Source organism: Ursus americanus, chromosome 13 (assembly GCF_024610735.1).
Source record: "Ursus americanus isolate L20-20 chromosome 13, mUrsAme1.1.p, whole genome shotgun sequence".
Classification (NCBI taxonomy): domain Eukaryota; kingdom Metazoa; phylum Chordata; class Mammalia; order Carnivora; family Ursidae; genus Ursus; species Ursus americanus.
The window spans coordinates 42,932,665-42,947,957 of NC_142139.1; the positions used below are offsets into that span (position 1 = coordinate 42,932,665).

Genomic DNA, 15,293 nt, shown 5'->3' on the forward strand with positions numbered 1-15,293 from the left:
AGATACATATTTTATATCACCTTGATAGCATCATGGAGATTTTGTTTGAAGGGCGTAAAACTAAAACCTGGAACAACAGTTAGGAACCTAGTACTAATTCCAGTAAGAAGTAATTGAGAACAGGCTGGGGGGATGGACAAGGAGGAGATTGATTTCAAGATGTATTCAGAGGTAAAATATGCAGATCTTTGTGACGGATTAGCTGTGAATCAAAAGAATACTGCATTAGCTCACGAGTTTCTGGTTGTGAAAGTGTGGAGGAGAAAGGAGTGTATTTGTTGTGGTATATTTATTAGTTGAATGGATGAATTGATGGAGTTGTAAAACAGGAAGGAACATAAACAGGTTTGGAAGATACAGTGATACTCAGTTTTGGATATGTTGAATTTAGGATGCCTATTGAATATCTAATTTTCTTTCCTTTTTTTTTTTTTTAAGAGAGAACCCTAGTAGGGGTGGGGGAGGGGCAGAGGGAGAGAGAGAAGCCCAAGCAGACTCCTTGATGAGCATGGAACCTTATGTGGGGCTCTGTCTCAGGACCCTGAGATCATGACCTGAGCCAAAATCGAGACCCTTAACCGACTGAGCCACCCAGGTGCCCCAAATATCTCATTTTCAATACATTCATTAGGCAGTTTGATAAATAAATCTTATCTTCATAAAGAAAACTGGGCTACTAAATCTAAGAAAATGAAGTAGATGGCAAGTAGAAACTATATGGGTCTAGAAGCTACTTTCCTGCCTTGTTTTCTTCAGAATTACTCCACTGAATACAATATAATAGTTTGCAAAGCGCTTTAAAGACTGTGAAAATACTGTATGTGTGTGATGTATGTGATAAGAATGTGTTTATAGCTATATTCATCACTCAGAAAACTAAGAGGGACTGTAAAGGTCACCTGACTTAGGTATATTAATTTATAAGTTCTGAATATTCCACTTGCATAAAAGTCAATTTGGATACTTTTTTTTTTTTTTTTTTTGAGGGACTTTTAAGGTAAAGTTGTGGCAAAAGGGCATTTTCTTGACAGGAGGGGATTTTTGAGATCAGGCAGACCTGGGATTGAATTTTGTCTGTGCTACTTTCTGGCTCTGTGATCTTGGATAATTTGTCTTTCTTAGACTCAGTTTTTCATCTGTGGAAATAATAGTTTTCTTTTAGCAAGGTTGAGACTCCCTTTTAGTAGTTGTAGAGACTAGAGATAATGTGTAGGAGTTTTCTGGCATTTACAGTAGGCTACTAAATAAACTGAACCTCTTCTGATAGTTATTTTTAGCCTCTTTCCATCCAGTGTCATACTTCTGTTGTGAAATCAGTTACCGTAAAGATAAATATCTGGATTCTAAGCTATAGGTGTTTGTAGATATTTAATGATTGTAAAGGTTCCAATATATGCATAAAAATTAGTATTTGTGTTTACATCTGAAAAATGATTCCTAGAGGTTTTTAACAACACTTAATATAAAAGCTATGAGATAGGCAGTGTATTATCTGCATATCTTTAAAGATGAGGAAATTAGGATACAGAAGGGCTAAGTAACTTACTCAAAATTATAGCTAGTGTGTGAAAAAGGATTAGAATCTAGGCGGTCTGGCTTCAGAGCTCATAGCAGAGCCTGTGCTATGCTAAGTATGAGTGGGTAAAACTGTAGTGACAGTTTCACTTATTCTAAAGGAGTGATTCTTTGGTGATGTCTTCTCCATTCCCACCGTCTCTCCACTGTAGCTAATGCTCTTCACTAGGTTTGTGTCTGCCACATCACAAACCCACACCCCAATCTTTGAGAAAATGCAAGATGGTTCTGAAAAAAGCAAAAACAAAAGCAGTGTGGGTACATGAAAAATTAAGATGTGCTGCCCTCTAGTATTTATCAAAACTAACCTTTAATTAAGCCTCAGGTAATTCTAACAAGACTTTTACATCATTGCCCCATTTAATCCTAACAGCAGCTTTGCGATAACTTGTATTGGTCTTCTCATTTTATAGTGAGTAAAGAGACAATAAGCCGACCAAGTTTGCACAGCTGGAAAGTGGCAGAGCTAAGTCAAATTGAGGTGCTCTGGCTGAAAATTTCATACTTTTTAAAATGCTGTGCTACAATGACTTGGTTTCCATTTATTATTAGGAAAGTTCTGTTGAAAGTCAAAATGGCTTGCTCAGTTCATTTCCCAGACTGTGGATTTTAAATTTTTTTAAAGAGAATTTTTTTTTTAAGATTTTATTTATTTGTCAGAGAGAGAGAGAGTACAAGCAGGGGGAGCAGCAGGCAGAGGGAGAAGCAGGCTCCCTGCTGAGCAAGGAGCCCGATGTAGGACTCCATCCCAGGACTCTGGGATCATGACCTGAGCTGAAGGCAGACGCTTAACCAACTGAGCTACCCAAGTGTCCTGGATTTTAATTTTTTTTAAAAAAATTTTATTTATTTATTTGACAGAGAGAGCATAAGCAGGGAGAGCAGCAGGCAAAGGGAGAGGGAGAACCAGACTTCCTGCTGAGCAGGGAGCTTGACGCAAGGCTCGATCCCAGGACCCTGGGATCATGACCTGAGCTGAAGGCAAATGCTTAACCGACTGAGCCACCCAGGCACCACTGTGGATTTTAATTTTTGTATTTGTTCATGATAACGCCAAATGAGAAAGACATAAAATTAAGAAACAGAATAAATCATAGTATTAATCTTTAGGATCAATGTGATTTTTCCGCCAACCTAAGGATATGGTAATAAAGTTCATTTAAAAAAATTAAAAACACATTTTTGTATACAGTGGTCAGCATAGATCTCAGGTTCTCCCTAGCTCCTGCTTACTCATTGATGTAATTTTCCTTTTTTTTTTTTTTTAAAGATTTATTTATTTGAGAGAGAGAGTAGGAGAACATGAGCCAGAGGGGCAGGGGAAGAGGGAGAGAGAATCTCAAGCTGACTTTGCACTGAGCATGGAGCTGGACACAGGGCTCAAACTCATAACCCTGAGATCACGATGGGAGCTGAAACTAAGAGTCAGATGCTTAACCAACTGTGCCACTGATGAGCCCGTGATGTAATTTTCTTAAGTTGCTACGAGTTGGAAATCACAGTAGTTCCTGTTTCTGCTCAGCGGAAGTGGTTTTGATCCCTGCTTTCTCCAGTAGCTTCTTCTAGGAACAGGGGCTGGTTGGAAGTTCTTTTTTTTTTTTTTAAAGATTTTATTTATTTATTCGACAGAGATAGAGACAGCCAGCGAGAGAGGGAACACAAGCAGGGGGAGTGGGAGAGGAAGAAGCAGGCTCATAGCGGAGGAGCCTGATGTGGGGCTCAATCCCATAACGCCGGGATCACGCCCTGAGCCGAAGGCAGACGCTCAACCGCTGTGCCACCCAGGCGCCCCCTGGTTGGAAGTTCTATTCACTTACTCCAAGCATCTGTTCCATTTCTGATAACTGGTGGAGCTCTTAAAGATTGCTGGCAACATGAGCCATATTGGCATTAGGCTACATTTATCTGAAAAGTGTAAGGCGTAGTAAAATCCAGTTGACCTATCTGATAAAACGATTTAAACCTTGTGCTCTGTAGATCAGCAGTGATCATATATTCATTGATGGCAGTATATTTATTTTGTTACATCTGCTTTTTTCTTCGCTAACTCCTTTTCACTTCTTTGTGTTTTCTTTTTTTTTTTTTAATTTTTTGTTTTTTTTACTTTTGCCTCCCTTTCTTGTAGCTTAGGCTTTCTAAAGGTACTGCTTAATTGAACTTCATTAAATGAAGTTTCCAGTGTCCATTGTGGAGCAGAACTTTGTGGGCAGGACTGCAGTGGTCACCAAATGTAGTGGCCACAACTGTTTTTGGTTTCTTGAAACCCAAAGAAATCCTTCATAGATCTCTGGGGCTTTGTGTCATAAAAACTTTTTTGAATTTTGTTTTAGGAACTGCAACCATGAATGAAGAAAACATAGATGGAACAAATGGATGCAGTAAAGTCAGAACTGGTACTCAGAATGAAGCAGCATTACTTGCTTTGATGGAAAAGACTGGTTACAACATGGTTCAAGAAAATGGACAAAGGAAATTTGGTGGTCCTCCTCCAGGTGTGGATTTATTTATGTTCAAAAATATTGAATTTTTAATGTACATTAGGTATATATATCTACAAGTATCCCAAACAATAGTTCTTTTTTTTATTATGTTATGATAGTCACCATACAGTACATCCTTAGTTTTTGATGTTGTGTTCCATGATGCATTGTTTCCGTATAATACCCAGTGCTCCATGCAATATGTGCCCTCCTTAAATACCCATCACCGGACTATCCCAATCCCCCACCCGCCTCCCCTCTGAAGCCTCCAAACAATAGTTCTTTCCTTAAAACTACTTTAAGACCTTAGCAATCGTTTTTACTGTTGTGAGGGAAAAGGGGTAGATTATATATGTTATGCATGTTTGACCCTTACCTTTTTTTCTACTCTGCTCTTGGTTTAAGAAATAGTTGAGAAGGAAGTTGGGTTGTTTTTTTATTTTTTTTTCGTGGGTTTTTTTTTCCCCCAATTTTTAAATTAAATTTTAGTTAGCGTATAGTGTAATTTTGGTTTCAGGAGTAGAATTTAGTGATTCATCACTTATATATAATACCCAATGTTCAACGCAGCAAGTGCTGTCCTTAATACCTATCACCTCTTTAGCCCCCCCTTACCCTCCCCTGTCCTATTCCCCCCCTCCCCCAGCAACCCTCAGTTTATTCTCTGTAGTTAATAGTCTCTTATGGTTTGTTTCCCTCTCTTTTTATTCCCTTCCCCTATGTTCATCTGTTTTGTTTCTTAAATTCCACATATAAGTGAAATCATATGGTATTTGTCTTTTTCTGACAGACTTATTTTGCTTAGCATAATACATTCTATCTCCATCCATGTTGTTACAAATGGCAAGATTTCATTCTTTTATTCCATCGTATATATACACCACATCTTCTTTATTCATTCATCAGTTGATGGATGTTTGGGCTTTTTCCATAATTTGGCTATTGTTGATAATGCTGCTATAAACATTGGGGTGTATGTGATGTGCCCCTTCAAATCAGTATTTTTGTATCCTTTGAGTAAATACCTAGTAGTGCGATTGCTGGGTCGTACGGTAGTCCTATTTTTAACTTTTTGAGAAACCTCCTAACTGTTTCCCAGAGTGGCTGTACCAGTTTGCATTCCCACCAACAGTATAAGAGGGTTCCCCTTTCTTGGCAACTTCACCAACATTTGTTGTTTCTTGTGTTGTTAGTTTCAACCATTCTGACAGGTGTGAAGTGGCATTTCATTGTAGTTTTGATTTGTATTTTCCTGATAATTAGTGATGTTGAGCAGCTATTCATGTCTGTTAGCCACCTGGATGTCTGCTTTGGAAAAATGTCTATTCATGTCTTCTGCCCATTTCTTTTTTTTTTTTAAGATTTTATTTATTTATTTGACAGAGAGAGACAGCCAGTGAGAGAGGGAACACAAGCAGGGGGAGTGTGCAAGGAAGAAGCAGGCTCCCAGCGGAGGAGCCTGATGTGGGGCTTGATCCCAGAACGCTGGGATCACGCCCTGAGCCAAAGGCAGACGCTTAACGACTGCGCCACCCAGGTGCCCCTTCTGCCCATTTCTTAACTGGATTATGTGTTTATTTTGGGTGTTGAGTTTAGTTAAGTTTTTTATAGATTTTGGATATTAACCCTTTATTAGATATATCATTTAAAAATCTTCTCTCATCCTGTAGTCTGACTTCAGTTTTGTTGATTGTTTCCTTCACTGTGCAGAAGCTTTTTATCTTGATGAAGTCCCAATAGTTCATTTTTGCTTTTGTTTTCCTTGCCTCTGGAGATGTGTCTAGGAAGAAGTTGCTATGACTGGGGTGCTTGAGTTGCTCAGTTGGTTAGACATCTGACTCTTGATTTCAGCTCAGGTCATGATCTCAGAGTCATGAGATCTAGCCCCACATTGGGCTCCATGCTCAGTGCGGAGTCTGCTTGAGATTCTTTCTTCCTCTCACTCTAAACAAATAAATAAAATCTTAAAAAAAAGAAGTTGCTATGGTTGAGGTCAAAGAGATTGCTACCTGTGTTCACTTCTAGGATTTTGATGTTTTCCTGTCTCATACTTAGGTCTTTCATACATTTTAAATTTATTTTTGTGTGTGATATAAGAAAGTGGTCCAGTTTCATTCTTCTGAATGTTGTTGTCCAGTTTTTCCAACACCATTTATTGAAGAGACTGTCTTTTTTTCCATTGGATGTTCTTTCCTGCTTTGTCAAAGATTAGTTGACCATATAGTTGTGGGTCTGTTTCTGGGTTTTCTGCTCTGTTCCATTGATCTATGTGTTCATTGTTGTGCCAGTACCATACTGTCTTGATGATTACAGCTTTGTAATATAGCTCAAAGTCCAGAATTGTGATACCTCCAGATTTGTTTTTCTTTTTCAAGATTGCTTTGGCTATTTGGGGTCTTTTGTGGTTCCATACAAATTTGAGGATTGTTTGTTCATTGAAAAATGCTGGTGGATGGGGTGCCTTAGTCACTCAGTTGGTTAAGTGTCTGCCTTCGGCTCTGGTCGTGATCCCAGAGTCCCAGGATCGAGCCCCATGTCAGTCTCCCTGCTCAGTGGGGAGTCTCCTTCTCCCTCTGACCCTTCCCCCTCTCATGCTTGCTCTCTTCCTCTCTCAAATAAATAAATAAAATCTTTTTTTAAAAAAAGAAAAATGTTGGTGGTATTTTGATAGGGATTGCATTAAAAGTGTAGACTGCTTCAGGTAGTATAGACATTTTAACATTATCTATTCTTCCAATCCATGAGCATAGAATGTTTCTCCATTTCTTTCTGTCCTCCTCATTTTCTTTCATGAGCATTCTATAGATTTCAGAGTATAGATCTTTTACCTCTTTGGTTATGTTTATTCCTAGTTATCTTACAGTTTTTGGTACAGTTGTCAATGGGATCAATTCCTTGATTTCTCTTTTTGCTTCTTCCTTATCGGTGTATAGAAGAAATGCAACAGATTTCTGTACATTGATTTTGTACTTGTGAATTTGTTGAATTTGTGTATCCGTTCTAGCAAGTTTTGGTGAAGTCTTTCAGGTTTTCTAGTTGGGTTTATAAAGAAGTCAGGGTTGAGTCACTGTGGAAAAGAGTACTTTAGCTATTAAAGGAGAGGTCGTTTTTTGGAGGATTTTGGAAGAGCAGTGAGTAGAGGAGTGGTATTTATATTAGAAGGCAAACCAGATGGAAACAGCTATATAAATATGATGTTTTGCCTTTCTACTAGTAGCCAGTGTAATTTATTTGCTCAGAATCCTCCAGTTAGCTTTCTATTAGACTTAAAATAAAATCTTGGCCTCTAGCCACATGGATGGTGGCACTGACTACCACTTTAATACTACCTCAAGTATGCATTAGCTGTATAGGCCTGTGTGCTGTATGTGTACTAACATATAAAACTCTTGCTCTTTCTTAATGATATATTTTGAAGATTTATTCCCTCATTTTTTTCATGTCTCTGCTTAAACCTCATATGCTCAGAGGTTTAACTGACTACTGAGAATATCAACTCTTCTGTGGCTTTTTCTTCATAGCACTTATCATTGTCTCTTTTCTCTATTGAATATAAGCCTTATGAGGAAAGGGTCTTCTATTTTGTTCACTGTTGTGTCCTCAGCATCTAGAATAGTGCACAGCACATAGAAGGCACAGTAAATTTGTGGAATGAATGAATCGTTGAATAGTGCATATAAATATCTTACTAGAATTTGTTTATTTTTGTCTTTCAGGTTGGGAAGGTCCACCTCCTCCTAGAGGCTGTGAGGTTTTTGTAGGAAAAATACCTCGTGACATGTATGAAGATGAGTTAGTTCCTGTATTTGAAAGAGCTGGAAAGATATATGAATTTCGACTTATGATGGAATTTAGTGGTGAAAATCGAGGGTATGCTTTTGTGATGTACACTACAAAAGAAGAGGCCCAATTAGCCATCAGAATTCTTAATAATTATGAGATTCGACCAGGGAAGTTTATTGGTGTGTGTGTAAGCTTGGATAACTGCAGATTATTTATTGGAGCTATTCCTAAGGAAAAGAAGAAAGAAGAAATTTTGGATGAAATGAAGAAAGTTACAGAAGGAGTTGTAGATGTCATTGTTTATCCAAGTGCAACTGATAAGACCAAAAATCGTGGTTTTGCATTTGTTGAATATGAATCTCACAGAGCTGCTGCTATGGCTAGGAGAAAACTAATTCCAGGTAAACTTAACCTTTTAGAGTTTATTTTTTCATATTAACCTTATTTTAAATATGTAAAAATGATAGCACCTCATAGATCAATATTTTGAAAATATGTAATGCCCTTAGGTATAGAGATTTTTTGAGTAAGGAAGTAAAATAAAGGGTTCTAAAAAGATAAGAAGTTGTTCCTATAAAATGAGTCATTATCTGTAATATACTAATTTTTACTGAATATATATGCTTTTATTGTGTTAATTGTTGTTTGATAAAAATCCAAAAGACAGTAGATAATTCTTCTAATTTTTTTTTTTTTTTTTTAAGATCTAACCCATTCCAGAGAGAGAGAGAGAGACAGACAGCATGAGCAGGGGGAGAGGGAGGGAGAGTGGCAGAGGGAGAAGGAGAAGCAAGCTCCCAACCAAGTAGGGAGCCCAATGCAGGGCTCCATCCCAGGACCCTGAGGTCATGACCTGAGCCAAAGGCAGATGCTTAACAAACTGAGCCTCCCAGCCTCCCTGATAAACGTCTATTTTTGAAATGTATTTGTTCTGTTGACTCTTGAAATGAATTCCACCATAAGTTCTGGCTGGGTTTGCCCTAGTAAAAACTCTCATGGACATTTTCATGTGAGAAACTAATGTTTTAACCAAATATACTATACTGGTAGGTATTTGAGTTCCTGCTTTTATGGAGAAAGTTTTATTAATAGTTTTTGACTTTTAGTTGATTTAATTGTCTTCAGGTTAATTTATTTTTTTACAGGTACATTCCAACTATGGGGCCATACCATTCAGGTAGATTGGGCTGACCCAGAGAAAGAGGTTGATGAGGAAACCATGCAGAGAGTTAAAGTTCTCTATGTAAGAAATTTAATGATCTCAACTACAGAGGAAACTATTAAAGCAGAATTCAACAAATTCAAACCTGGTGCAGTTGAACGAGTAAAGAAACTTAGAGATTATGCTTTTGTTCACTTTTTCAACCGAGAAGATGCAGTGGCTGCGATGTCTGTTATGAATGGAAAATGCATTGATGGAGCAAGTATTGAGGTAACACTGGCAAAACCAGTAAATAAAGAAAACACTTGGAGGCAGCATCTTAATGGTCAGATTAGCCCTAATTCTGAAAACCTGATTGTATTTGCTAACAAAGAAGAGAGCCACCCAAAAACTCTAGGCAAACCACCAACTCTTCCAGCTCGTCTCAATGGTCAGCATAGCCCAAGCCCCCCTGAAATTGAAAGATGCACTTATCCATTTTTTCCTGGAACAAAGCTTACTCCAATTAGTATGTATTCTTTAAAATCTAATCATTTCAATTCTGCAGTAATGCATTTGGATTATTACTGCAACAAAAATAATTGGGCACCACCAGAATATTATTTATATTCAACAACAAGTCAAGATGGGAAAGTACTCTTGGTGTATAAAATTGTTATTCCTGCTATTGCAAATGGATCGCAGAGTTACTTTATGCCAGACAAACTCTGTACTACGTTAGAAGATGCGAAGGAACTGGCAGCCCAGTTTACATTACTTCATTTGGGTAAGTTTAAAAATACTTCAAATAATTATTGTAGAATATGAAACTAGGAAACACTATTATTATAAATTATTTTGAATTCGTGGTATTTAACATAAATTTTACCTCAATTTTATGAATTCATGGTATATTTTTTGAGACTTTTCTCCTTTATAATCTTTCTATATTTAGCCTTTTAAACATTACTTAGGGTAAAATTTGGTTTTGATTTACAGAGTTCATGATCTTATTTCATGAATTTATTGTTTTTGTAATCACTAATCCTTATTTGATAATTTCTATATAAGTTATAGGATGTTACTTAAACCAATTCGTAAGAGTGTCCCCACATCTTTGGTGAAGTCTACACAGGAATCATTTTGGGGGGCAGCAGTAGGGAGTTGGTAAAATCAGAAGTACTTCAGATGGGTTATGTGTAGACACAGCCTTCTGCTCACCAATCTGGAAATTTGTCATTACTCATGAAAGACAAAAAGCATCACTAAGAGATGTCTAAGACCATTATCTTCTTTAATTTCAAGGTTTTAAAAAAGTAAGTTTCCCTAATGCCTTTGAGAGATAGTTAAAAAGGCTTTGGTAACAAAATATTTTGCATTGTGAAGGAAGAGATGCAATATCACTCTGGTATTTTCTTCTGTTTTTCATTGTTATGTTAGCCTCCCCCCAACCATCACTTTTTCTGTTTTTTGACACAGCTCTAGATTGCAGTTGGTGATTATTTTGTGCCCCAAATAATATTTATTAGAAGAATAGTGGTTTCTTGAAAATAGCAATAAAAGGGAAGAGTCCCCAAGAAGGATTATAATTGTTTGTTGATTATATAATTGTCAAACTCTTAGCTTAAAATTGATTTGTTATATGGTTGGAGAACCACACTACTGAAGCTTATGTCTATTTAAAATTGATACTCTCAAATTTGTTAAAGAGAAGGCAGTCTAAGAGGAAAACCATTGTCAAGGGGAGAGGGAATTTTATACATTGTATAGATGTATTTTACACAGTGCTTATCCATCATAACCACTCCCACGGTATGCATATTTTTAGGAGATTCTGATTATCAGAATTTTAGGGCTGAAGGTAGGGTTTCTTTCAAAGAAACTTTTTGGTAGTGTCCTCGATTGTTAGTTGGAAACATTTGGGAATTTTACAGTTGTTCAAATTAATAAATTCTTAAGTATGATTTTCATTAATGCACAAAATAGAAGCCTTCCATTTTTTCTTTTAATAAAGACAATTTAAGTTAAAGGTAAAATTATGTGGGCAGCAAATAATTCAAATTAGGGTTCTTAGAAAAAATGGATCAAATTATTTTTTTGGAGTGGAATATAGGTAATTAGTTGCTGAGCAAGATTTTCTCAGGATACTTGTATCTGATCTAACGTGGTAATGCTGAAACATATTTCTGTCCCTACTCATGTTCCTTACAAATTTAACTTAGCTTAAATTTTCAGTATTCTTAAAATATAGTCTTAGTATATGTCAGATTTTCTATTTAGACATGATTTGCCCATCTGGTTATCCCATAAAGAAGATCAAATGTTATATGAAACTGGGAGTTTTTCATCAGCTTTTAATTCCATTATTAAGATGGTTTTTACTTGAGTCCTAGGACCATAGTTAATTTGTATTGACCTTATAGTTCCCAAAGAGAACCCCTGTTCATGTATACTGGTCCCAACTTGATTTTGTTTTTAGGGATGTAATTAGCTTCAATATATGAAATACTTAGAAGGCACAGTTTGCTTTACTCATCTGTTTCAGATTTTATCAATCTTACATAAAAGCTACTTATAATTAAAAAATGGACAATTTGTGTTTCATATATTTTCTCAGTTTCTAATTACCATCAGAGAGAAGACCCAAGATGCAAATATAAGCCAGAAATTTTAATTTTAATTTTAAACACTAGGGCTTGTTTGGATGTACTACACAAGGCTTGTGGCCTTATCTATAGGAAGTAACATAAAAATCCTTATTGCAGTTGACCAGAAATGTGAGTGAAGGTTGAGTAGAGGCAGCTGAGGATAAGGAGGGATAGAATTTAGGAAAGTGTAAGAATCAGAAATCAGGGGTCTAGAAATCTTTGATTAGAAAACAAATGCCTGACCTTTGGAGGTTATTAAAGTAGGGCAGGAAGTATAGACAGCCGGGAGGTTACCTGTTGCTATATGGGAGATTAAGATATATATAGATTGAATATTGTTGTTGGCAGTATTCTGGTTCGCTTTCTACTTCTGTTAGTGTTGGAGTCTCTGGGCTTTAAACAGTTGATGCCTTTTTAGGTGCAGATCTAAAGGTTGCAAAGTTTTATTGGGTGGTTAAGGGTTAAGATCAGTTGGTGGTAGTGGTGTGTTCTTAGAGGGGAAAGGGTGGTGTGTTCTTCCTATGCAGCTAAATATTTACATGTTTCAAGCACTGGATTTTTCTGAGATCTTGAGAGGTTGTTATTGGTTCCTGGAGTCTCAAATAGAGTTCATTAAGTATTAAATCATTTTTGGCTCTGTTTTCTTAAAGAATTTCTTAAAGAATTTCTCTAGATAGTGAATTTCCTATTTTAGGAGGTTTTCTTTGGGAGTAGTAATTTTTTTTCTTTTTTTTAGTTTGTTTTGATACGCTTCTGTTAACCCTTTCAGTTTGATGCTATTTTAAGCATTATTATCCAGTCTTACCTTGATGATCTTTGACTATTATATGTGATATAGTCATTTACCTTTTTATTTCAGAGTCCTTTAAGAATGTACTTTTAATATCCACATTGTTTTGGTATTACCATGCCCATTTTTCAAGTTTGAAAAATAAAAGAGAAAAAGTTAGACTTTAGTTAAATGATCATCATTGGTGTTACGAGGAAAATCGTTTTCTTGAAGGGATAATAGGTACCTAAACGAGTACTAGAGATCAGAGAATTTACTTCTAGTGACCATTTAATGCTCTTAGCAGAACCCCAAAAGTTCTTGGTGGGTAGTACTTTACAATCAATTTTTTAAAAAATTTGGGTTTTTTGGTCCCATTTAAAGTGTACTCTCTTTTAAGCAAAATACCCCTAATAGAAGAAGCTAAAAGCTGGGAGTAATGCCAAAATTGAACCCTCTTTTTTTTTTTTTTTTTTTTTTTTACTTCAAAATTGGAGACTATCTTCATCTTTATAGTGTCAGAGAATGATCTCTCTAATCTCATTTTAAACTGATTTCCCAACCAGTGGGATAAGAAATTGTCACCTCTTTATATTTAGGAACCTATAGTATGTGGGATACTCAGTAGGTTTAATACATAGAATACATACCTGTGGGCTAAGAGATAGATAGGTTCTGTGCCAAGTGTTTGATGTATGGCGATATCATGGGTCATTCAGTGTCATATCTTTTTATATAAGCATTTTCTATTTCATAATTTTGTATCTGTTTAATAATGGATCAGACTACCATTGTGAATAATCTTGCTTTTCCTAAAACTTTGCCTCTGTTTTGAATATGGGCCTTCCAGTTTTCCACTGCTTTCCCCTGGAGGATTCTTCACCACATAGGAGTGGGATAAGCAAAATTAAGGAAATAAAGGAAGGTCCTGGAGAGTTATAGTTTTGAAGAAAGTAATCCTGGAGAATACTTACTAGAAGGAGGGAGGTAGCCTCAAGTGTATATTGGCAATTCACCTTGTTATACAATTTATTAATAACTAATTGAAGGCAAGGCATTTCTTTTCTTATTTATAATAAGAATACTTGTGTAATACTGACACAAGTGGCAGTGTTTTACTTGTATGAACCACACAAAGCTTTCAAACAGGAGTAAAGAATCTCTGTCACAGACCAACTTGTGCCATTGGTTTAATTTCATCTGACTTGTAGACTGTTGTTTTGGTTATGACTGATAAAATTTCTTAAAGAACAAATTTTCTTGAGTGCCTCTCATGTGCTAAGTGTACTTTTGTAGCAGTCAGGAGCTAAATATAAATAAAACATTGTTTTTGGTCTTAAGGAGTCATGATCTACTGCAGAAGGCAGAGACAAACTCTGCAGAAGTTTTGAAAGTAGGTAGGAAGGGCACACCTCCCACTTGATTAGAGTTGTAAATCTTGAGGAGAGTTTATGGGCAGAGGGGCACAATGTGAGCGAATACCTGCTAGAAAAATAGCATGGTGGGGGGTTAATGGCAAACAGTTGTGTATAGTGTTTGCTTTGGTGATGTCAGTCAGATTTTAAGGATTAGAATTTGAGAAGATGTGGACTTTAGTTAATTGAAATTTCATCAGTCTTACTTTTTAAAACTTTGCAAGTTTTTTTGTTTTTGTTTTTGTTTTTTTAGTACAACTATGTTGGCTTTAGTAGCTTTTCTTCTGAGCAAGTAATTTTTTTCTGGATGAATCCACCCTAATTTGTATGGACTATTTTATATATCATTTTATGGTCAGCTTTTTAATATCTCCTTCCTTTCTATTTTCAGTATTCATTTTGTGGCTGACTTGCATATTGCTTCTCATATTTGACTTTATAATGACATGCTCATTATAATTTTTAATATTTTCTGGTCATAGAGTGGTAAAATATTTACATATATATTCCAAGCATGATAGCCATTATCTTTGCTATCCCTTTAATATCATTAAACTTAGGTTTTGATTTTTGCTAGCACTTGTAATTTGGTTGAAAGTTATAAAATAGAAGATACAATGGGATGAAAGTAAAACTTCTAAGAAGTTTTAATCTGAAAAATAATTGGTGCTTTTTTCCTTATGAGTTATCATTATTTCCAGATTGATGGGCAGAAATGCAAAAATGAAATTTCTATTAAAAAAATTTGCTGACAAATTGCTTTGAAACAAACTATCTGTTTTTTTTTTTTAATTTAGGAAATAATTTTGGGAGACAAGCTAAATATTTATAATGGTTGTATCATAACGAAATTTATTATAAATAATTAAAAGAAAAATAATGCTTTTAGAAAGTTATTTTTCCAGTTTTAATTACAGACCTAACTTTGATGATACTATTTCAAATTGATATTTTAAAGAAAAATAATTTGCTGAATTTGCTTTAAAATTTAAATAAGTATGAATAGCATTAACATTTGTACATTAATTTGTTTTCATATGACCAAATGGTGAGATGAAAATTCCATTAACTCAACTATGTGTCTTTGACCCGCTAGGGGCCTAGTGCTTATGAAAATGAATTTTTGTTCCTCTTGAAGCACATACTATTTTTTCCTACAATATCATCATCGGGTTTATTCATAATTCTTATTGTATTAACACTTTTGTATTAATGAACCATAATTATCATGGAGTTAGTAATGTGAAGAATCAGCTTATTTAATAACACAGAGTATTGAGTAAAAATATAAGAACCTGTAGCCTCAACCACCAACAAACCGTGACCTTGGATGGCAAATGAATCATTCCCTCTGTGCATCTCAAAGCCTTCGTCTCTAAAATATCAGGGTTTTTACCTGGTGAGCTTTAAGGATTCCTTTATCCCCCCAATTTATGGTTTTGTTTAAAATACAGTCAAAAATCTTATGAAGAACCAAAAATA

General features: G+C 35.7%; 1 protein-coding gene across 2 annotated transcripts in view; it reads left to right on the forward strand.

The window, feature by feature from the left end:
• Positions 1-3,916: 3,916 nt before the first annotated feature.
• Positions 3,917-15,293, forward strand: part of RBM46 (RNA binding motif protein 46) — a 35,113-nt gene continuing 23,736 nt past the window's right edge. For both annotated transcript variants that reach the window (XM_045798628.2, XM_087866354.1), the window contains exons 1-3: positions 3,917-4,067; positions 7,772-8,239; positions 8,984-9,766. In XM_045798628.2, coding sequence (XP_045654584.1) covers positions 3,917-4,067; positions 7,772-8,239; positions 8,984-9,766 — 1,402 coding nt within the window. The remainder of the gene's footprint in view (positions 4,068-7,771; positions 8,240-8,983; positions 9,767-15,293) is intronic.